The following is a 23860-nucleotide window of genomic DNA, read 5'->3' on the forward strand; positions in this document are numbered from 1 at the left end:
CGTTCTTGCGACTTCGACACGCGCGCACACGTAGCTCCGCCGCGATCGGCCATCTACTATCACGCGTTTTGGTTCAAAAACTTTGTTTAGTATAAAATACGCGTATTTTGTGTTTACCTCAGACAATTCAATTAATGTTTTGTCTTTGTTTTTTGTGGACTTGTGTTTACCGTTGTCGAGTGTAAAACTATTTGTGGGTGACCAAAAATAATCAAATGGCACGTGCTTGAAATACTGAGAACCCCATTACAATCATAAATAAAACTATTCAAACGGCAACTTGACTTGAAAGTCGTATTGGACTTGGGATTACCTCGACATCGACATTGTTTATCAACAAGAAAGAACCACGGAACGGTAAGTGTCTCCATAAAAATATTAACATTACTACAAAGCACAGTGGGGATATTCGATTGACCCAAATATGGAAGCCCATTCTTATCAATAATAAAAGAGACTAAAACCAAAAATAAATAAATAAGCCAAACATTAATTGCAATGCTTCCACCTTCATTTATACGCCCCTCCATTAAAAGGGGCGCAAACATCATCTTTCATGTATCACATAATTACAGAATGTGAATATGAAGGACTTTTGCTTCCTCCCCCTCTCGCGTTTATGAGTCAGGAACTGCTTTTATGTGTTTATTTTTGTTATATCTGAATGTTCTGTTTGTTTGGGTTTTATATCGTCACATTTTGCGTATCTCCCCAAATGACTCATAAGCTTTGTGCTGGGGACACAGCTTAAGAGGCGGGTCGGGGGCAGCTGACGGGAGTCAGGCATAGAAGTCTTTTGAATGATCCATTGATCAAGAATGTGAATACGAGAAAACCCGTATTCCAACTATCTGAAAAGCACTAACTAAATTTGATGTGAACCACCTTTGGCTGGAACGGTTAAGGGAATGTCATAAAATGATGAGGGAATTCAAGCTGATTAGGTGCAAGAAATCTGTAAGCTTAACTAATGCCGTCATCTAACTACAGTTTAATCAGTGCATTTAATACAAAACACTCGGTTGAAATCGTGAAGCAATCGTCACGTTTATTTTTTTGCGATTAAACTTAGTAATGATAATTTTAATGTTATTTGAAATGACTAAAGTCGGATTCCAAAAGAAAATGTTACTCAAACTAAGCTAAACTTTTGAATTTGAACAGATTCTTTCAACTACGAGAAAGAGTTCTTTCACATTTTAATATAGAGCTTATCTTTAATAACCCGTTTATCTTCTCTACTGTGATAAAGAGCTGAGATATGGCATTCGTTTCAACATATTGCTACCTCCACATAAAATTTACAGTCTATATCGGAGTTCAGAAATTTTAATGTCGAAAAATGCCATAAGCCAAATGAAATGTTGTAAATAACTACATAATAAGATAGTTTTATGTACGAATGTATGGAAGATTACAAAATGTTATTAATTTAGACGATTTAAGAAGTGTTTCAATGTGCTTAAGGATAATGAGGGATATTTGAATGCAAGTCTAAACATTTGGAGTGTGAAAGTAGTGCATTCATTGGGTAACCGCCATAACATCAACCGACTTTAGCCTCTTGCCGAGAGATTCCATCAGGTGGATCATTGATAGATGGCGGCATGTGTTTTATTAAGCTTGATTAAAGAGAACACACACACAAATGAAGACCCATCCAAGAGATTCTGTTTTGCAGAACCCGTTCCACCAGACATCGATTCAATTCCAAGACACAACCGAGTCAATCACCTGGTTGCTGCTGTTGCCGCATTGATCCATTTAAGATATGGATGGCTATCTCAATGACAATTGGTCGGCACATTACCGTGAGGAGAAACAACAATGGATACATTCAAACATCTATCCGGGGCTATTTGGCTACCGTTAGATTCGAAATGCCAAGGCAATGAGTGTCGTCGAATGTGTAATTAAATGGAATTAATGTTTCATTTGCTTTAATTTATCGATTTCCAATGAAATGCCGCAACACCATAAATGGAGCATTAGATTCAGGACTTCGATGAGGTGGCACATGGGCGGTGGCCTTTCAGAGGCGGTTAGTCAAGTACACTCTATAGCTTTGGCCATATAACAATGGATTCGATTGTAATTCAAGCTCTTTCTGCCACTTTTCAAAAGTGTTTTTCTGTCGTAAATTGCCAAATAGCCAAAAAGCGGAAAGAGAAGAAAGAAATTCTATTTAACGGTCATTTGGCAATTGTTATTATTGTTTTGTTGCATTACATTAGGTTATATTGTTGCAATTTTAATTATATCCAACATACATACATGTGTGTGTTTATGTATTTGTGTGTAATAATTATAAAGCATAATTGAAATCGGTATTGTTATTATAATTTCCCTCTTAAACTGCTCCTCATCCCGCTCTCATCTTATCTAGCATTGCCCCAAGTGCTGCAACTCGTGCTCTTTGGCTCTGGCCCATTTTTACATAATTAAACAATTATTTAAAAACTGATTTATTATTTAATTGTTTGCCACTTGAATGACAACAATTAATTATACAATTCAATGTAGGCAAATATTAAAAAAACAAAAATGCATACAGAAATCGAATATACTCTTTTTTTGTTAAGATTTATAGGTTTAACAATATGTACATACCTACTTAAATTATTCGAATTTCTAGTGTGAAATTGTTGTACTAACAATAAATACTTCAACAATAGTGCAAAAAAGTGAAATGTAAAACTTCAAATTCGTCTAAAAACATCTGCATATTTTTTTCCATTTATAATATGTACATATTTTCCTTTAAATATCAAACTTAATTCTAATTTGTAGATACTTTTTTTTGTGAATGTTTTAATACCAAACGCACAATAACTCGGATTTATTTAAGCCTTAAGCTCCAAGAGTTTTTGTTATCCAAGAGATTCCTTAAGAATTTAAGATTCATCGCAGTTTAGTGAGTTATTTTCTGACCAAACTGAGATTTTCTTAATCACTGTAAAGATAGCGACCTTTCGACTAAGAAAACGCTCTATAATGATTAGAAAGCACATCGATTTGCATAAGTCTAATAATATGATAAGCAGGTTACCTTCTCGTATGCAAATCAATTTGGTTTTTACAGCTTTTAAAGTAAACAAAACAAACTTTAAGCATCAGTTGCTGTTATATAGTAAACCGATATGCTTCACTTCTCGGATGAATCAGTAGGGCCGACTTTTGTTTGGCTCCCGACAAACAGCCAACAGCAGGGTATAAGTTCTTGTATGTAGATATGAATTGTATAAATAAATAAATAATTCCGTGCAACAGCTGCCAAAGCGACAAAAATTATGAAAGTGACAGGAACTTGATGCTCCTCCATGCTTCCATCTCCCATCGATTGTTAATATGTATAATCAAAAATTGAAAAAAAAAAAGTATTAATAATAATAATAATCATACTGGGGAGGAAATGCTTAACACAGCAATTAAAATTTATTGCGCTTATTCGGCATTAATCGTGATTTTATTTGTCATTTAAATGTCAAGACTATTAATATGGCTATGGCCAAAGGCCTCCCATCCGCGGATATAAATTAAAAATGTTTTGGGTTAATTAGTAGGCAAAGTCGATCAATAATTTATATCCAAATTCTAAAGATATGACTTTGGAGCTGACTGTACATACATATGTCTCAATTATTTATCAATTATAAATATTATTTCATTGCAATTATGTAAGAATTCATATTTTGTTTTACGTTGTTATCAAAAGAATGAAATCCCATTAATAAGAATTCATTGAAAGCAAAGACTTGCCTATACCCTGTAAAATAAAAGTGACAAAAAAATTAATAATTAGATAGATATACATGTAAATTAATGAAAATTTTGCTGTTGTTTGCTAGAACCCAAAATACCATTTAGTCCAAGTGATTACTTGGTATCCAAAGGTAACCTTTTGTCATACTTGGAGGAAATGTACCGTTGGTTAAGGGTTTTTGTTTGGGGTTATTGGTTTCTTCTGCCGTTGACTCGTGCGCTGCATAAATTATTCATTATTGGATCTTCTTCTTCTCCTTTTTTGATTGTGAAACAAATTAATTGGCATATTGTCACACATTTTTTAGTGTCGATTTAGTATTGATACTAAACTGGTTTCGGATTAAGAACTTTATCTCTTAATTACAAGCGCTTTAAGTTTGATTTGTTTGCTGAATCTCTGAAAAGAATTTCGAATTGCATAATTTTTCTTTTTTTATTCTCTTTTTAAACTGTTTAACACACCCAAAAGGCAATTTTTATATACTAAATAATAATACACACGATTCGTGTGATTAAATGGCAATGGAATGTTTTTTGTTGTAGTATGTAATGGCTGCTGGGCATTAGTAATGAGCGGAGAGGCTCAAACTGCCGTCCCCCCTCCAGCAGCCTTATTTTCCCATCAAGCAAGATTTTTCCTCAGAACCGGCTTCACTTTGTTTTGTATTACATATACATATATTATTTTTAATGAGGTGCCGTCTATTTAAATTACTCATCTCTCTGCTGACCATAAATATCGATTAAGGGGCGGAATTTTTTTAATCAATTGAATGAAAATTACGACGTTGTCTATCTTTATCGCTCTGCTTTAGAATAGTCGCGGTTGCTGCCGCTGCCGCAGTCGCCTGGGGGTTAGCTAATGAGCCCTATTAACGCCCACAGAGTGCAAACGAGTAGAAGAAGTCGTAGGTCGGTGCCTTAGCTGGCTTCCTTTTCTTGGGCATTGTTCTAATCTAATTAGATATGCCACCAGCTAAATTACAAATTTCATTGGATATATGTATATTTTTTGTGGCATTAATTAGATTTAAAAAGGAAACGTTCAGCTCACGAATATTCAGAAATCATGTTTTCGTGTCACGTATGGTGTACCAGTCGTGCTGCTCACCTCTAGCCAGATGGCGCCACTCTTGCCCGGCACTAACCAACACTAACCACATAAGCCGCATACCTGTTATCCCGCTCACACCAATGCTTAATCCATAAGAAGCCGTGCCTCTGCAAAGTCAGCTGCGCCGTCGCTCAGCCATTTTTCGTCGTTGACTCACACTCAGCTGTGTGCAGTAGCAACAGAGAGACGACAGAAAAAAATGAAAAAGATTTTGATTTCACTTTGTGTTTAACTTCGTTTAAATAAAAGTTGAAATAATAAAAATAAAAGTGATATTTGAATAATTTGATTGTAGGCCAAGTGACTGGTGATCGCGAAACGTCGATTAAAAAGTTGTTACTGGCGCGTGGTGGGGGGAAAAGACGCCGCAATGCGCTGGCCGCTTCACACAACGGAGGAATTTAATTAGTTTTTTTTCGCCGATTGCCGACGCCGACGTCATCATCATCATCAATATAAATACATATATGTATACTTACACACACATAGGCTCACACACACAACAAATACAATCGCAAATACGCAACATTGAAATTGTTGTAAAATTATGAAAGCAATTTATCAACTGGAACTGGAAATCGAAAAGGCAACAACAATACAACAGCCATAAAACAGCAAGGAAGCAAGAACAACAACAGCAGCAAACACAGTGATCGCTCTCACAATAGAAAGAGGGAGACGCAAAAAAAAAGTGAGAAATATTTTCGCTGGATATTTTCTTTTTGCCTTCTGTATTTGACCTTTAGCAGCAGCGTTTGGCCTCTGTTGGTTGTTTGTGTAAGTACAGACTAATAAATTTATCAACAAAGCAGAAACAGAAAACAAAATCACGAAAAAAAGCAAAGCGTTTTAATTGCAAGCTCATAAAATACATAAACGAAACGATGAAGAAGAGCCAAGGCAACATTAGCAGCGCAGCAGCAGCGACAATTTAACAGCCCATGACTACTCTGTTAGTTACGCAGTTAACAGCGTCAGTTATGACTGTTATCTCTGTATTTTGGAATTACTTAATTAATTAGTTAATCAATGACGCTTTATTTGGCCCGGCCGATAAGATTACGCCCACCCGAAAGCTTAAAGAATAATTTCAAATATGAATTTTTCATTCACAAAAATAACCAACCAAACAGAATGTTTCCCAATATATGTATACAAATTATATACATGTGTATGTATGTATGTACATATGTATATGTACTAGTATATATTTCTATATTCGTTGACAAGTACAAAAATAAATAAACCACGAGCCAACTGAATGGCCCTAGGAAGATCAAATGAGATAAAAGAAAAAACATTAAGCGAAGCGGAATTTATCTCTTATGTCTGTTAAAACTCTGTTAACTTTATACAGTTTGAGAATCACCAAAGTATTTAAAGTATTTTTTTTTTGTAGTTGGTGTGCCTCATTGTTTAAACAAAAGATAAGTTACAGGCAGGCGCAGCTGCATTACAAAGGAAAAAACTTGTTAATTTATGCCAAACGTGACTGATTGACAGACTGACTAAATGGGTGACTGAGGCTGAGTCATTGAAATAATTGAATTGAGTTGCAGTTTGAGATGCTTTGCTTTTTCTTACTGTTTGAGAGGAACTATTGCAGACAGTTGCTTTTTTTGTTTACAGGCTCAAAATGGATCCTCGTCTTGAGCTGGAGCTGCATGCGACGCAAAGGGAGGAAGACCAACAACCCGAGCCAGAGCAGAGGCATTTGCTGACACCCGTGAAGGATGTAGCTCCTCCCCTGCCTTCTACTCCTCCTCCTCCTCCAGCAATTGCCAATAGTAACTCAACAAATTCAATTGGCGAATATATAACGCCAATCACACCCACAGCCAGCACACCAAGAGCTCCCTCGCCGCTTCAGCTCAATACCCAACCGGGAACCTCGAGGCAACTCTTTAAGGAGGCAGCCCTGGCGCATGGAGGCCTGGAGTCTACTAGCCTTCTGCAGCACGAGCAGGCCGTGTCACTGCCACCCAAACTGAGGAGCGCCAGTTCGACATTGGATGCCACAGTATCCCGTAATCCCTCTACCGCTGGTGGAAGACATGAGAAAAAGATCGGTCATCGGCGGGTGGTGGAAGGCGGCGAAGTCACTTACAAAAAGATTCAATCGAAGCAGATAATGGGTTCCATTCAATTAGGCATACACAACACTGTGGGTAGTCTAGCGAGCAAACCGAAACGGGATCTGCTTATGAATGACTTCTGGGAAACGGAGACTATATCATTTCCCCCGGATGGATCGTCCATAACGCCAGCCCACCATTATAGTGACTTTCGTTTCAAGGTTTATGCTCCGATAGCATTTCGTTATTTCCGTGATTTATTTGGCATTCAACCCGATGATTTCCTCTTCTCAATGTGCGCCTCTCCTCTCAGAGAGCTGTCCAATCCTGGAGCCTCGGGCTCCATATTTTATTTAACGGATGATGATGAGTTTATTATTAAAACGGTGCAAAAGAAGGAATGCGAGTTTCTTCAGAAACTGCTGCCTGGCTACTATATGAATCTGTCCCAGAATCCTCGAACACTATTGCCAAAATTTTTTGGGCTCTATTGTTTCCACTACAATTCAAAGAATGTGCGCCTGGTGGCCATGAACAATTTGCTCCCATCTGATATTAAAATGCATTGCAAATACGATTTGAAGGGATCGTCATTCCGGCGCAAAGCTTCCAAGGCGGAGAGACAGAAGGCGAGTCCTACATTCAAAGATTTGGATTTTGCCGAGCATCATCCGAATGGCATATTCCTGGAGACGGACAAGTACAATGCCTTAATGAAGACCATACAAAGAGATTGCACAGTTCTTGAGAGTTTCCAAATTATGGACTATTCCCTGCTATTGGGCATACACAATCTGGATTTGGCAGCCAAGGAGAAGCGTGAAGAGCGCATCCGCAATGCCCGGGCAAAGCTAGAGAAGAAGGAGAATGTGAACGATGATGATGCACCAGAAGCAGATCAGTATCAATTGCATGCAGTTGCATCCTATGCCTCCATACCAGGAACATCTGGATCCGGCTTGAATCGCACTAGAAGCATGAATCGGCAGCGCCTGGTGGCACATTCAACGGCCATGGAGTCGATAACAGCCGACATGGATGTCACTCTGGATGAGGACGAAGATGTACCGGCTGGTGGAATACCAGCACGTTCCGAAAATGATGAACGTCTCATCCTCTACATTGGCATCATCGATATACTGCAATCATATCGATTGGAAAAGAAACTGGAGCACACATTCAAGAGCATTCTGTATAATGGTGACACTGTTTCCGTCTGCCATCCATCGTTCTACGCCAAGCGTTTCCAAGAAGCCATGGGCAAGCAGGTGTTCAAGAAGACGCCAACATTTCCATTGAAACATTCCCCCTCAAAGCGCAAGACCTCCTCCACTATCCAATTACTGCGAACGCCTCAGCCGCGAAATTCAGCAGCCTCACAGAATGCAGCTGGAGCTGCCGCTGGAGTCAGACCAGCCGCTGGTCTAACCATGCTTTCGGGTATGTCTACGCCACCACCAGCCTTCGATGACATTTCCGAGGAGGACATCACAGCGGCCTCCACCACGACTCTTCAACAGCAGAACCATAGCCAATCGAACAACAATCAGGGCGAGAGAGCAGCAGACCAAGTCGATCAACGGACAAACGATAGTCGCGAACCGAGCAGCACCTACCACACGCAATCGCAATATTCCTACGACAGTTCTATGCGTACCAGCGACTACAGCGATGATGATGAATCCACCGGCACGGGACTCAGTGGTTCCAACTCCAATTCACCAGCAGCCGCGCAACGGGCTCATCGCCTAACCCAGACCCAAGTGCAAGTCACCTCGGTGGGCTACCATGAGGAGCCGACGGCCAATGGCACCGCCAACAACGCACACGTGACCACCACCAGAACAACACACATTCAGTCTCCCACCTATACATCGACTTTGGTTGTCAACGAAGTGCCCAATTGATGGAGGGATAAAACAAAGTAGAGAGAAAAAGGCAGTTGAAACTTCTATGTATATTTATAACAGATTTGGTGCTCGTATCCTCCTCGTCCTCCTCCTACTCGTGCAACGCAACCTGCCACAATCTCTCAAATGCATGTGAGTGTGTGTGTGTGAAAAAATTGTGTGTGGCGGTGTGTGGGTGCCCGGTCGTTTATCTTGATTAAACACACAGAGGAAGAAAAAAACGAATATGTATTCGATATTAAAATTTATGTGGCGCCCTTTGTTAATTGACTACTTCATAACCCCGCAATGGGGAACAAAAATGTAAATTTTTTGCCTACTGTTATGTCGCACATATACACACACACACACACATGCATGTGAGTTTTTTTTATTTATAACAATTTTAAAATTTCCTCCTTTCTGTTTGTTCAGTTGTGTTTTGTGTTTCTTTTGGCCTTCAATTGGAATTCTTTGTGTTCCGTTCTTTAAAATATATATATATATGTGTGTGTTTCTGTTTCTTAAGGAATTTATCACATAAATTCATGTTTTGTGCAAAGCCTTTACTTAAAAAGAAGCCCTCGTAATGGGCCAGGAAATTCGTTAATACATTGTCCTTTATAACTAAATATGTTATACTCATGTATATCCCTGTAGTCAGTGTCTATGTATGTGTTATGAAAAGTGCGTTTATCTATTATAATCTAAGAGATGCTCATGTAAATAATTATAATTTAACACAAAATAAATTTATTTTACACGATTCCAAGTAACATTTAATGATCTACAATGAAGTTTTGATCAAACAAATTGATAACTTGAAACAGTTGCAAGTTAATAAAAACGAACAGTTTGCTGACCTGGAATATATGCATTATCCTTCAGGAGGAAACAATGTCCGCTTAGAGATTCGAGTTCTGTTTCAATTTAAATTAAATTTCTTTAGGTCTTGGGTATACTTACAATTGTTCAGATACATACATATGTGCTCATGACTAATCCGGGTGAATGAAACTAATAAGTTAGCATACTTTAGGGAGTTAACCACATTTGTAATCCCAACTGAGTTATCTGAATGACATTACTTGGAAACTTTTAAAATAAAGTGCATTCAAGTTTCAATCATTTGTATTTGCGGTAATCTTTCTGGTAACATTCTTACCGAATCTAAGCCAAATTTTATTGGCCGGAGCCTTCGAAAATGGCATGAATACGTGCCTCTGCATGACCATAAATCACTTAATGATTTTCAATATTGGTATTAAGTACCAGCCGATCATTTTTATCATCGGCTTGCAGCAGCAGTCGTACATTACGCCACCCTCCCCCGTCTCATTGCCCTCTCTGCACATCGGTTGTGTTAAGCCTATGGGCAATTGAGCAATATTTATGGCGCAAGTCGACGAAAAATGCGCGGGGGAAAAGCTCTTCATTAATTAGCCAATGTGGCCAGACCAGACCAAACCAGACATTACTTTTTATTTTATATATATATATTTATATATCGTCCAAGGCAAATTGTTGAAACTGTATAATCAGGCAGCGAATATATGAAATGAAACGCATTGGTTAAACAATTTAATAAATTTAATGCAATTTAATATAAAAAGTGTGAAACTAAAAATAAAATAAATTTGCGTTTTATATTTTTCCTTTTGTTTTTTGTAATAAATTGATTAATTTGAGTGCCAACGGCAATTTTCATTAAGCAATCGACATAGAGTCGCGAAAATCGGTTTGATCTGGTTAGTGATTAAATGATGAATCATTTAATCACATAAAAACGACGAGTTTAAAAATAACTGAAGGGGAAAAAAATGTTTTCTTGGCTATTTGGCCAACGTTAAAGTTCGGAAATAGGGCCGATTTAGTTTAAATAAATTTCATAAAATATAGTTTTTTGCCGGATCCGAATTTTGGATAAATAAATTAACATATCACAACTTTTTACCAACATTATTTAAAATGTGTCTCTCAAATTTTTTGCAGCCACTGTATGTGTCAGCTTGTTTATTGTTTGAATAGTAACAGAAGAACAATTTTGTTTTTCATTTTATTAATGTTTACTTGAACAATTTGTGATAATCAAATTGTGCCCTTTAGTCAGGCGTACTACAGAAATAAATATTTAGTTTGGTTTTTGAAAAAGTCCTTTTCCCATGATTTTTCACGCTTTTTTTTTTTTGATTTTGTTTTGTTTCGATTGTAATTATGCTAAAAACAAACATTTATAAATATGTGTATGCAGAAAAAACCACAAAAATGAAACAAAATAAAATCATTTACGTTGTCAACCGGGATAACAAATGTGCATTCTAAAGGACATCGACATTAGAATATCCTTTAAATGATTGGAGAAACAGACTTTAATCTTAAAGATCAATTTTAAATCTCTTATACTAGATTAAAACATGAAGAGCATAATTAATTAAGTATACAAATTTTAGAGTCAAAATGTATGAACTTGTAGATCCTAAAAGTAGGCAATAGAAAGTTGAATGAATTTCTTTGAGTGAAACTAACAACAATCTGGATTTAGTAATGTTTTTAATGCTTACGACCTTATGTCAGTTCAGCTGTCTGACGACTTTAATATACCCTTCATCTGTGACGGTTTACAGGGTATAAAAATTGTTGCGGCATAATTACTTTATTCCATTTGCATAATATAGAGCAAACACACAAACAAAATGATGTTTTGTTGTCCTTCTCTTTAGCTCTTCCCCTACCCAACCATCCCTTGCAAGCACCCCCTTGCCCACGGCTGGAAAATCATTTACATTTTGGTTGGAACCAGGTGTTGGCTGCTGGACAAGTAGGACAAGCTCAAAGATGATGATTCTGGTGTGGATTGGGTGGTTTCTGAAAATCTGCATAAATGCCTACAATTCTGGGGACAGAACATCAATTATTTTGAAATTATTACACAAATTATATCTAGCTAAATATCTACCCATGCACATATATATATATATATGTATCCATATATTTTGGAGAAAATACAAGAGACTTTGCAGTCTAATTATGTCTGCCATATGTCAAATGTCATTTTGATAGCAAGAACTTTGCATTAGTCTCCAACTTCCATTTTACTCACTGGACAGTTGCTCCCCCTTCGGGCTGTGTTGGGGGGTTGGGTGGTCAAACTGTCTGGTCTTGGTCTCCTGGTTTTAAAGTGACAGTTTTGTTGAACATTTCGGGCAACATTTTATTGATTCAAATAATGATTTGTGTGTGTTTGCAGGACGGAAATTTAATTTTCCTTTTTTTTTTATATTTATTTCAACGGATATTAAGGCAATGCGTGTGTGAAAAAAAAGTTTGAAACTTGTTCTCATCCCTGTGGCTCGATGTCCTTGTTGTTGACACACACACACGCGTGCCAATCCTCATGGCGGCCAAATGGTCAATGGCCCCAGGGGCTGGAGGTGGGCGTATTGAAAATAAATTAAGTCAGTCAGGCGTCGGCGGCAATTGCATTAAATAAAATGAATTTAAACCTATTAAATAAATGAGGCCAATTTATAAAATGATAGACAGATTTCGCATAGAGAGCATTAAACGGACTCAATTCAACTCCAATTGGTTCTCATTCTCATCACACTTTATCTCTCCTACCCGATTTGGGTTCCTTTTTTTCATTACAGATATGTCATCCTTTCAGCGTAGCTACAGCAAAGTCTGGTGGGGATCGGACAACCAACAGCAACTGCCTATGAGTGGGGCCAGTTTCACCAGCGGCGGTTTCTATTCTCATTACAATTACAACTACCATCAACAGCAGCAGGAGCACCAAGAGCAACATCAACAGCAGCAACAGCATCAGCACCGTCCACAGACAACACATACGACACTGGGCAATCTGTCGTGCATTCAAGAGGTGGACGATGAGCAGAATACCTCGAAGCTATCCTGGCACAAGCACGATAGTCCTGGCAGTTTGCGTAGTCAGGTAGAGTAGCCAAAACCGAATGCGACATTTGCAATGTCGTAAGCAGAAACGGGTTCGTTTTGTTGCATGTATTTATTTTGGTTTTTTTTTTCGTTTTCGTCGTTTCTAGGATTCCGGCTTCTCGGACAATGAAGAGTCGCAACAGAAACAACATCAACCAACTGCCAGTTCTCCCACTGTTACGCCGAAAGCCTCCCCGAATTCAGTGCGGTCGCTGGCCACACCCCCCACAGTTGTGCGCCGAGTGGGCAACTCATCATTCTACTCGCCCTTGGTCAGTGTGACACGGCGCATTTCATTTAGCAGCAGTGGACAGAAGGCTGAGCCTCAGGAGCCCGACATGAGTGATGTAGCTGACTTGGAGGCTAGCCGCAGTCGCCTGTTCGAGAAATTAGATAGCCTGAAGCTGGATGCTGTGGAGCCATCGACACCCACTCCACCGCGTCCAGCCATACGACGCCGTCGGCGTTCGGCGAGAAAGAAGAAAATTGCGGAGGCGGAGCCGGAGCCGGAAGTCAGCGAGGATGATGAGGAGGATAGCCAAAAAACAGTTCCTGTGTATAACAACGAGACAGTTTATTTGGGCGAAGCACCGCCGCCTTATAACAATGAAACGGTTACCTTTGGCACAGCCTCATCCCTTGAAGATCTCGATGCGACTCTGACACCCATTCGAGGACGCTTCACAGCCAGCACCAGCACACCCAAGACCAGGTCAAAGAGAGCATCGAAGAAGCCGGCAATCCAACAGCCTCAACCCGTGCAGACTTGGTTGGCAGAGCAACGCGGGCAAGTTGATCAGGAGGTTATGTGCATGCTGCAGCACAAATCCATAGCCCAGGAGGCGTACAAGAACTTCACCATAACTACCAGTGCGGTCTCGAAATTAATCCGCCAGTTGCAGCAGCAGGCTCTGTCCCTGCAAGGCGATTTTGAGCGAAGTGAACGTATGTTGAGTGGTAATCAGGCTACAAGCTGCTCCCTGCCCGAAGCTTTGGGAGGGGCCACTCAGTTGCTGACTCACTTGGATGAGTTCACACGGGTGCTGGAGCGACGGGCCATATTCTTCAATGATGCCCGAGTGGAGCGGCGGCGCTATGAACAGCACCTCGAGCAGATACGCACAGTCAGCAAGGACACTCGCTACTCCTTGGAGAGACAGCACTACATCAATCTCGAATCCTTGCTGGATGATGTCCAGCTATTGAAGCGGCACACCCTGATTTCCCTGCGTTTGATTTTTGAGCGCCTGGTGCGCATTATAGTCGTAGCCATCGAGCAGAGCCGCTGTGATCTTCTCCTGCGCGCGAATATCAATATGGTGGCCACACTCATGAACATCGATTATGAGGGATTCGCCTCCCTCTCAGATGCCTTTGTCCAGAATGAGGCTGTGCGCTCCCTCCTGGTCATAGTCCTCGACCACAAGCTCAGTTCGGTTAGAGCTCTGGCCCTGCGAGCCCTGGCCACCCTGTGCTGTGACATGCAGGCCATCAATCAGCTGGGCAGCTGCGGTGGCATTGAAATAGTCCGAGACATACTTCAAGTGGAGTCCAAGGTGGTTGAGGATGATCAGGCGCGCAGTGCCATTGAGCGGAGGGAGGCCGTCTCCCTGCTGGCTCAAATCACAGCCTCCTGGCATGGTCCTGAGCATCGTGTCCCTGGACTGAGAGACTGCTCCGAGTCCTTGGTAGCGGGACTGGCCGCTCTCCTGCAACCCGAATGCTGCCCCCAGACGTTGTTGCTCTGTGCGGCGGCTCTCAACAACCTGAGTCGCATGGAAGCCACCTCCCACTACTCCATCATGTCCAATGAGGGCATATTCAAATTGATCAACACCCTGGAATACCAAAGCGAAGGCATCAGTGTGTTTCTCTATGTAAGTAGCAACCAAAGTTCTTTAAGTCCATTCAAGGAGCCTAGGAAATTTATTTATTTGGCCCTAGAAATGAAGCCTTGTGGGCACAATAATAGTTATCCATCAAGATAAGGAGTTTTGGAGGAAACTCTACTCCGCTCCTGAGATTTTCTTGCGTTCCCTTTTTGAATTTTGCTGCTCAATTTTATTGAAAGCTTTGCCGCTCGTAAAATTTATTTGTGCATTTGCAAAGCAATTTTTTCACAATCTTGGCCACAATTTTTCATTTACCCACCCAAACACACACACGCACACACACACACACACACACAGCCTGGAAAAGTTGCTTATTTTTTGCTCATCAACATTTTCGTTTTTGCTTTTCTTTCTTTCTAACAGGAGCAAATCGTTGGGATGCTGTACAACATGTCGCTGAACAAGAAGTGCCACAGCCACTTGGCCAATGGCATCATCATAAATTTCATCACGTCCGTTTACCAAACGGAATTCTACAAGACCTACGCCTCACGTGCCGAATGCGATGCCCAGCGTCGGTGTATCAAGACAATTTTGCACACACTGACGCGCCTCGCCCAGGACTCGCCCACCGTTGTGGGTGCCGAACTCTTGGAGCAATGGCGTTTGCCCGATTTGTTGCGTCAATCGTTGGCCTTGCCATGCAGCAGCAGCAGCAACAGCAGCAATAATAACAACACCAAAGATAACTCCGGTCAGGTGGCCGGGAATGTGGGAGGAAGCTGTTCGGGTTATGGTGGAGACATCTCACAGCTGGCGCGACAATTGCTTAGCGCCCATCAGCAGGAGCAAATGCTGCTGGCTGTCAAGCCGGAGGAGGCAACCTTTAGCAGTGGCCACCAGACGCCCGAGGCTCAAGCCGGCTCCAGTTCCAGTTCCACAACCAACTCTAGCTTCAAAACGAAGGCAACTGGCACAATGCTCAAATTCAATTTAACACGTCAGGAGAGTTTTGTCTAGTTTAGTTCTATTTTTTCCGTTTTTGTTTTCTTTTTCTGTTTTTTTTTTTTTTTTTTTTTTTTGGGAGGCACCTGATAAGCACGTCCTTTGGACGGCAGCAGGACAACAAACAAGAGCATCAGGATATACTCAGACGTGCGTCGAGTCAAGTGTTATTACTTGTCGTCCTGGTCCTCGTGCTAGCTGAGAATGCGTGACCCGTTTTGCTTGTAAATATAAACGAAGTAATTTTTATATTTCCAGTCAAGCAAACACATATTTCCCTCCCATGAGTTCTTTCCTGGCAACTTTTGCCTTAAAGTGCATTGTTTTCTCTCGTTCTATCTTTTGATTGGTTTGCTTTATTTATTCATGCAAAGAACTAACTACATAATTCTCCATTGTAAATATATGTATTGCTCCTCCTAGACAGGCATATCATACGGCTGGCAACCAAACAAAAAAAAACCAAATCAAAGTCAATCACATACCAAACAAAAGTTCTTTAAATTTATCTGTAAATAGCTATAAAATTTCATGTGCCAAAAACAAAAACAAAGTTCTGCAGAAATTCATCATTATCGATCGATTGTTTCTTATTACATGCTCGTAAATATTAAATATTAGTTTTCCCATTCACTTTGTACATATGTAAGTTTCTAGTACTTAAAACAAATATGCAAAATTAAGTCTAAGCGCAATGAAAACTTGCACGAGTGTGAATTTAGCTAAGACTATTTACTTATTTTTTCATTAGTTCTTAAGCATTACAAACTTTGAAATAAAATTGTAAATATATAAAATTCACTTTCGCTTCGTCTATAATTCATAATGGGCTTTGTTTGAATTTTCCATGCATTTTCTTCAATTGGGAAATGATTTCAGTAGTAAAGTCTTCTTTCTTGTGCCGAGGCGGTAGGGTCATCAAGTACTGCTCCAAGGAGCAGGCAATATTCATGTTTAAGCTACAAATAAGGAGACCAAATATTCATTTAAACATCTATGTGAGTCCACTTTTAGATATGATGATTTTCTCAGGTAAACAGTATCCTTGTATCCTTATCTTTTCTTTCATCAGGTGCACCCTGGGTCGAACGCCAAAACTTTTGTGCTGAAATTTCGATTTAGTTCAATAATTGCATTGGGATGGGTAATTCTTTAATGCATTTTGTAACTTTCCAATGGATTGTGCAGCTTTAAAAACAATAAAATTATGCGAACTTATGAAAATTCTTAAAATATTACCAAATTTAAGCTTCTAAATAAATACATTGAATGTTGATTAGAATCGTTAATGAAGGATGTTGTCATCGTGAATAATCTCCCTATCATATTTTAAAATCGTTTTTCAACATTCCTGATATTGCCAATACAACTGTGAATTGTTTAAAGAAATTGTAGACTTATGTCATTATTTGTATCTTCTTTAGACAATAATTGATTCTAAAGGGTTATTTTCCATCAACTACAAATGAACTTTAATTGAATTCCACTCTGAATGAGGCATTTTTTATTGAGATCGGATACAAAATATATTGGCTTCATTGGAAACTGGCTGTGCCAAAAACAAGACAGGACATCTTATTCCCTTTTGTATACTCTCGGTTTTTGTGTTTTACAAATCTAAAATGCAAGCCGATTCTTCGGCTAATCGTGTCTCTCGCTCTTACGCACAGGCTTAAAGGAAATGTGACAAAAGTGAAATGAGACTCAATTGCACAACATTCCAACCAAGCAAAAACGAATAGAATATGTTTGAATATGTGGTATTAAATGTTTCGAATACTTATATTCAAATCCCTATTTCATTATGAACGTCCGCTCTACAAATTTACTCGTGCATACAAATTATTTTGGAATTTTCTTCATGTCAAAGAGGAAAAAACTTTTGCTGAATTTTCCACCAGTCCATCTTTTTGATATTTCTGGAATATTGAGCATTCCCCAAGAACTGTCTCGCCAGACCCAACTTTAGTTTCAAATACGCTCAGGATCGATTAGTTTTTGATACCATGCAGCCATGGGGTAAAATGGTGTATTAGGGGCGCCAAAATGTATGTGATAGGCAGAAGGAAGCTTTGCCGACCCCATTAAGCATATGTATTTTAGATTACCATGAAGTTGACTTAGCCATGTCTGGTTGTCCTTATGAACACCTAGATCTCGGAGACTACCACCAAAACTGGTGTGAACTCCGTGTATTTACTTTAGCCTTCAAAATTAAGAAAAAAAAAACACTTTCCTTCCTCAATATTTCTACAATCTTATTGTTGACCTCCGTAGTTGTGTCCTTAAACTATGTACAGAACTGCAATTGGTTTTTGATATTTTAAATATTTGTTTGTTGAGACGACTTTTTTGGATTTAGCACTTCAAAATCTAGATTCTAGAAGAAGAGCGTAGTCCGGTCTCTTTGTCTGAGTTTTGTTAACCAGTGTTATCGTAAGTCGCTTGGTTTTTAGCAAAGGCAGAAAGTATTGGTTTAAGTTCATCTCTCATAGATGAATTTTAAATAAATCGAATTCTCTCATTCATTCAGTTGGACTTGTTTCGATTCAGAAACTCTTTTCTTGGCTCATATCCTTTTAATGCCATTAGCAAGCAATGCCATTACTTTCTTTAGCTGGACTGCATAAAGGATTTTACTCACTGATCAACATCTCGACATGCAAATCCCTTCACACACTCGCTTTCACACAAACCTCGCACAGTGAGTGGAAAACATTATCGGACATTGAAAATCTGAGCTTAGCTGAGGCTAAGTGAGTGACAGTTCGAGCACTTCTCAAACAGATATGCACATACGAATACGAGTATATCAGCACAATGTATCTCTTTGCGTCAAATGGGAACTATTCAAACTGAAGCTGAAATATGTGAAATCTATCTGCCTCACACATTCCACTCGCAGAGGGCGATGGAGGCGGGGAATTGCTGCTGTCCTGTCTATATCGCAGGCAGGAATAAACAAGTCCTTTAGAATGGAAGTGAGGTTTTCTTCTCTTTTTAATGTTGGCATACTTGGCATGACTGAATCGAGAACGGTTGAGGAAGGTCCGCAGAAATGAGAAGAATGCCTGGGAGTGGGGGTAGAGGTAGAGAGAATCTTTAAGGAATGTGCCATAAAAATCGTACGGCTCCATTTATGGATGCATATGTATGGGTCTTGGTGTGTTGTGCGAATGCCTATCCCTGCAGAAGAAGTAAAAGGGGAAGTGTTGCGGTATTTTACCCATTGACATGGACATTGAATATGTATCACCCTGTATCGGACACGCTAGGCAGGCTAGAAATGCAACTATGAATTTTGGCAGAGTACCTAGAGACGGTGAATTTCCATAACTCTTAGGTCTGGAGTCAGAGATTGAAATGGCTTATTAAAGTTGCCAAAGGCCAAGGCAAAAGTTGGCTGTCTGTCTGTCCGTCAGTCTTTCTGTCTGCCCGTATGAATAATTATATGTCGCGTTTGACGTAGTTGTTTCACATGGTGAATGGTATACCAAAGTCGACCTTTACTTAATTTCGATTAAAATGAATCACATTTTATTTAAACGATAACAAATTTAATAGCACTATTGCTCAGTTATGACCGAGTACTCAAAGCTAATATTTACCATTAAATACTAACAAGGGGAAGTACAGACATGCGAATGACCGGTTAGCAAGAAATTGTTATATGTTATAGAATACCCTGTAAATTAAGGGTAGCTAACCCCAGATGGGTAACTTTATCGACTTTAGCAGGATACAAAACATTTTTACCCTTTAGTCAGTTAGTTTAGTACTCTGAAAGATAAATTTAAAGACTCTAAAAAGTTTTAAAATATAAAAGAATATAAAAGGTTAAAATTTAAAACCATTTGTCTTGTCGATTTTTACTGGGTCAATACTCAAATTACTGGGTATACCCGAAAGGTCTCTAACAATATTTTAAACAGGTCGATGACTCGCACGTCTCAACTTCCCCTTGTCAGGTGTATGTGTAGAGCAGATAACGTATACGTAGTGTGTGCACATACAAAATTGTGATAGCAAATGTATTCGCCCATCGAATGCAGAAGACTTTCTTCCTCAGTGGGTGAGGCAGTCTGATTTTGGCCGGTCACACGGACACACGCTTCTCATAGAGAGTTATTAAATTTCCAGTCAAAATGGATCAAACCATACTCAATCTGTTGTTGTCGAATTTGGATGCTTGCCAAGAAGATTCCGCATCTGAGACCAGTTCGGTAAATATTCAAACTAAGTAAAAGCCCTTATACAAACTATTCTACTTGTTGTTCAGATAATCAGTGGGTTCGACTCAATGAACATTCGGTGCCAAGGAAACTGTTACCAAAAAGTGAAAGCCATATTGCAACAAGCAGCTGATGCAATTAAATTTAAAGATTGGCAAATTGATAATCTTATCATGGCATTAAAAAGAAACACTGATGTGAAAATTTCCAGCGAAAATAATGTGTCAGGTGTAGAACAAAAGAAAACTGATAAGGATAAAAACATCGAAGAAATCATATTAAGATACGAAAATCAACTAAAAGAGGCACTTGCTCTTTTAAAGGAGTCCTCCTTGATGCTCAAGAACTGTGAAACGCAAAAACAACAACTAAAGGATGAACTGGCGGAGAAAACTAAAGTTGTAAGTCAACTCAAAGAAGCCAATGCTCTATCAAAAGAGTCCAATGAAAGAGTGAGAAGCCTTGAAATTCAAGAACACAAACTTGAGCAACAATTAGCCACAAAAATTACTGCAATTGATGTTCAGATAATTAATTTCGAACAGGACAAAAAAATATACCCTGACCAAACAGAAGTTTTCTGCGGTAGGTATGGACCGCATCTGTTTCAGGTCTCTAACGATATTGTAGGTCCTGGTTGGCTAATCATATGGCGTATGGCAATGGTAAATGGGGCATTGAAAACAAATGTTAATGTGAAGCATGAAATCGTGCAAAGCATCGTCAATAGTCAGCGACATGAACTCTATATTTATAAGGTTGATGAGGAAGGACGCACTTCGTATGCTCATTTCGACAACTTCAGCCTTTATGCCTCTCCACATTCTTTTTATTATGTAAAATCGTTGGATCTTCTTAGTAGCTCGATTAAAGTTTGTGGGAGTTTGGTGAACACACAATATTCAACGATGATTAATGGTTTTAACTCTAACAATAAGTGTGTTTTATATCAACTCATGATAAGGGAAAAGCACATTTAAATAAAATCCAACTAAAGCTATGAAATATAAATCTTTTATTTTCAATTATATTAGGTAAGTGTTTAATTTATCTTAACGAGACCAATTCGGTAAATAACTTACCAAGGCGAAAAGTTCCAGAAGAATAAGACTAATGCCTTGTCATGTTTAGGGCAACATAAAGCTTAGATTAGAATGGAAATCTCACGAAACTTCTTAATCAGTCAACTGAGGTGACGAGTCCTTTTTCAGATGATTTGTTTAAGATTAAACATCGAATCCATCGGAATCCAATTGGCTTCACCAATTCAGATCTGCAAAACAAAAATTGGGTCATGAAGAGAAACGTCAAGTTTGCTAAAAACCAAAACAAAACTCGTCCACACGCTTTGTTAGACATTTAAGCATAAAGCAAAGACTTGATATCAAGTAGACAACGCTGAGCATGACATACAAACAATTTTACCCCCCGGATGCGAGGGTCATTCTTAGGAAAAATTTTCGAGAGTTCATATATACATAAGACTTTGATAAATAAAATCCGTTCATATTTTGAATTCAACAAATGAAGATCGGGATTTTGCGGCAAATGAAATTTCCTATTCATGATTCCTTTAGATTTAAGCTGAATGAAGTTCCCTTCATTGGCGGTCCAAACTAAACTAGATAACGTAAGGGATGGATTGTCTTATGGTAGGCTCCAATTAGAACAACAATCGTTTTTAAAACAGGGGTTGGTTCACGAGGCCTGGAAACTACTTTAAACAAACTCGAAAACATGAGTCTATAAGTTGTGGCTGTAGTTCTTATTGGCATGGGAATAAAAAACGATCACATCATAAAGTAAATACAAATGTTTATTTATGACCAGCATGAGAAGCTGAGTCGATTTAGCCATGTCCGCCTGTCCGTCCGTCTAAACTTTGTATTAATGAGGGAGGTAAAGTAAAGAAATCATTTGGATCGGCTCACTATATCATTAAGTGCTATACGATAAATTAAAAGGAATATGAAGAAGTTGGATCACTCCTATGAAATTTACTAATATAATAGTTTTTTATGTAAAATGTCAAATAAATCTGATATATAGAACACAAGTTTCAGTCAGTATGAATCCGGCACATACAAATGGTTTGCAAATAGGTTGTGGGAAGAGGGAGGGACAGAAAGATATTTTGAGGGTTTTGTTAACTTACAGAAACAGAGTTTGGACTGCCAGGATATATAAACTTTGGCATATGGCAAGGACCATCTCTATTTCTTTCACAAAAGACTCAAAACCAAAGTTTAAGTAGAGAGTCATTGAATTGAATGAAATAAAATTGAATAATTATTATTTTTTTTGTTTTATTTCTTGGTTTTTGTGAAAGTGTCACGCTTACATCTCTAGCCTTTAAGAGCCAGCGGCCTATTGACCTCGGCTTTAAGTACTTGCTCGTTTATCGTTGCTGGCTTATCTATGTGTGTATGTATGTGTGGATATCTATGTGTGTACATATAGGTGAATAGCAACACCAACACCAGCATCAACAAAACCAACACAAACAACAGTTGAAGCGTTGCTTTCATGATTTTTATGGCATTTGTTGCTGCTGTTGTTGTTGTTGTCGTTGTTGCTGCAGGGCAGGAAATGCCTTTAGTGATTTCCGCATGTGGCCGCCCAGAAGCAGGCCCTGGCCCAGGACCATTCTATGCCCAGCTCTATCCTGTTTACACAGCTAGAGCATATTGCGGTTGACACATTTTGTGCGTTTATGTTTTTGAATTGTGCTCGTTTTTGCCATTTCTTTTGGCTTTGCCTTTCTCACTTTAAAGGCGGCCAGACGATGAGTGTGTCTAGAGGGAGCAACCATGGTTAAATTGCATATTTAAGTGAGTTATAATTAAAGCACACAGCACACGCAACAGACAAGGAAGGCAAGAAAGAACAGGACAGAAAGGCATAGAGGGAAGGTAGCTACAGTTCAGCCGATAACGTGGCAAACAGTTGGCCAACTTTTTGGACTATCAACAGCTAAAAGCGTTAAAAGTTACAAGTTTAACCAAAGTAAAGTTGCACCTCCACCTCGGCGAACGTTAGTCGAACAACTGCAAAAATGACAAGCAACAACGACAACAAACAAAACAACAAAGACTCACTCACTGCCACAATGCATTGTACATATACATGGATGGTGGAAAATCCAATTTTAGTTTAACAATGTTCAAATACTCTTACAAGTCTCTGTAAAGGTAAACCTTCTAAAACTTCTTCATTCAAAAAAAAAAAAAAAAATCACTTTAACAAAACAAATTTCGTCTACCTTAAAGCTTGCGTTTAAGCCAAGTTGAGGTCAATCTTCTGAAGAAGAATTTCTCACAATGTCATACTATCTCTTCAGCGCTATAACTAGTTGGGAATTACAAGGAATGAACCGCATTAATTTCACAGATGGACTATTAACAGCTAAAAATGCTTTTGAATGGGTTTATTTTAATGAGCATCCTTGCATTAAGAACTATTTATCTGATATCGCTTATTACTTTTAGATGTAAAGAGGAGAGTTTATTCTAAGGAAATCTTCTGCCTTTTGAATTTCCTTTGATTGGTCAAAACCCATTGATTAAATACTTAAATAGATCAAAACAGTTTCAGTGTTTCTAATAAGAGTTCATTGACCTTCAGAACCGAAACAGTTCTTCATGAATCTGTAACCGATTTAAAGTAGATCGACTTAGACTATATGTATCCTTTACATATATAGCTATCATACATCGATTTGACTCCTTTCGATAGAGAAAAGTAGCCGGAAAACTTAAGGAGCAGCCTCCTGGAAATGTGTCTTTACTTATCGTTCCAGATGTTGCGTACTCTTCGTCCTCATTTCTCTACCCATTCATTTGTCAGCTAGCAAAGTTTGGTTTTTTCAAACCCGTTAAGCTAGCTAATGTTCCCGAAACCGTTTGCTTTATCTTCCATTCTTACCATAATAAGTAAGTATGTAGGGGAGCGGGTAACTTTTTACAGCCACTCCACTTACGAACTGCAGTAA

The 23860-nt window shown here is 39.0% G+C and overlaps 3 protein-coding genes across 3 annotated transcripts; all 3 read left to right on the forward strand.

The window, feature by feature from the left end:
- The first annotated feature begins 16 nt into the window (after positions 1-16).
- insc (inscuteable) lies at positions 17-16438 on the forward strand. The gene is made up of 4 exons (XM_068288120.1): positions 17-357; positions 12494-12798; positions 12908-14677; positions 15056-16438. Exons 2-4 carry the CDS (start codon positions 12496-12498, stop codon positions 15650-15652), a joined length of 2670 nt encoding a protein of 889 aa, XP_068144221.1. The 5' UTR covers positions 17-357; positions 12494-12495; the 3' UTR covers positions 15653-16438.
- On the forward strand, positions 5035-9609 carry sktl (skittles). Its single transcript, XM_068287718.1, has 2 exons — positions 5035-5656; positions 6509-9609. The coding sequence occupies exon 2, from the start codon at positions 6516-6518 to the stop codon at positions 8859-8861; it is 2346 nt and encodes a 781-aa protein (XP_068143819.1). The 5' UTR covers positions 5035-5656; positions 6509-6515; the 3' UTR covers positions 8862-9609.
- Positions 16439-19700: 3262 nt separating the features above from the next.
- On the forward strand, positions 19701-20880 carry LOC137575395 (myosin heavy chain, non-muscle-like). The gene is made up of 2 exons (XM_068287958.1): positions 19701-19860; positions 19917-20880. Exons 1-2 carry the CDS (start codon positions 19783-19785, stop codon positions 20847-20849), a joined length of 1011 nt encoding a protein of 336 aa, XP_068144059.1. The 5' UTR covers positions 19701-19782; the 3' UTR covers positions 20850-20880.
- The last annotated feature ends 2980 nt before the right edge of the window (positions 20881-23860 follow it).

This window comes from Drosophila tropicalis, unplaced genomic scaffold, assembly GCF_018151085.1.
Source record: "Drosophila tropicalis isolate 14030-0801.00 unplaced genomic scaffold, ASM1815108v1 contig_573, whole genome shotgun sequence".
NCBI classification, from domain to species: Eukaryota; Metazoa; Arthropoda; class Insecta; order Diptera; family Drosophilidae; genus Drosophila; species Drosophila tropicalis.

Coding starts and splice junctions, on each gene's coding strand:
- sktl (XM_068287718.1), top strand. CDS start 6,516: ATGGATCCTCGTCTTGAGCTGGAGCTGCATGCGACGCAAAGGGAGGAA.
- insc (XM_068288120.1), top strand. CDS start 12,496: ATGTCATCCTTTCAGCGTAGCTACAGCAAAGTCTGGTGGGGATCGGAC. Junction 12,799..12,907: donor CTGGCAGTTTGCGTAGTCAG/GTAGAGTAGCCA, acceptor CGTCGTTTCTAG/GATTCCGGCTTCTCGGACAA. Junction 14,678..15,055: donor GCATCAGTGTGTTTCTCTAT/GTAAGTAGCAAC, acceptor TCTTTCTAACAG/GAGCAAATCGTTGGGATGCT.
- LOC137575395 (XM_068287958.1), top strand. CDS start 19,783: ATGGATCAAACCATACTCAATCTGTTGTTGTCGAATTTGGATGCTTGC. Junction 19,861..19,916: donor CCGCATCTGAGACCAGTTCG/GTAAATATTCAA, acceptor CTTGTTGTTCAG/ATAATCAGTGGGTTCGACTC.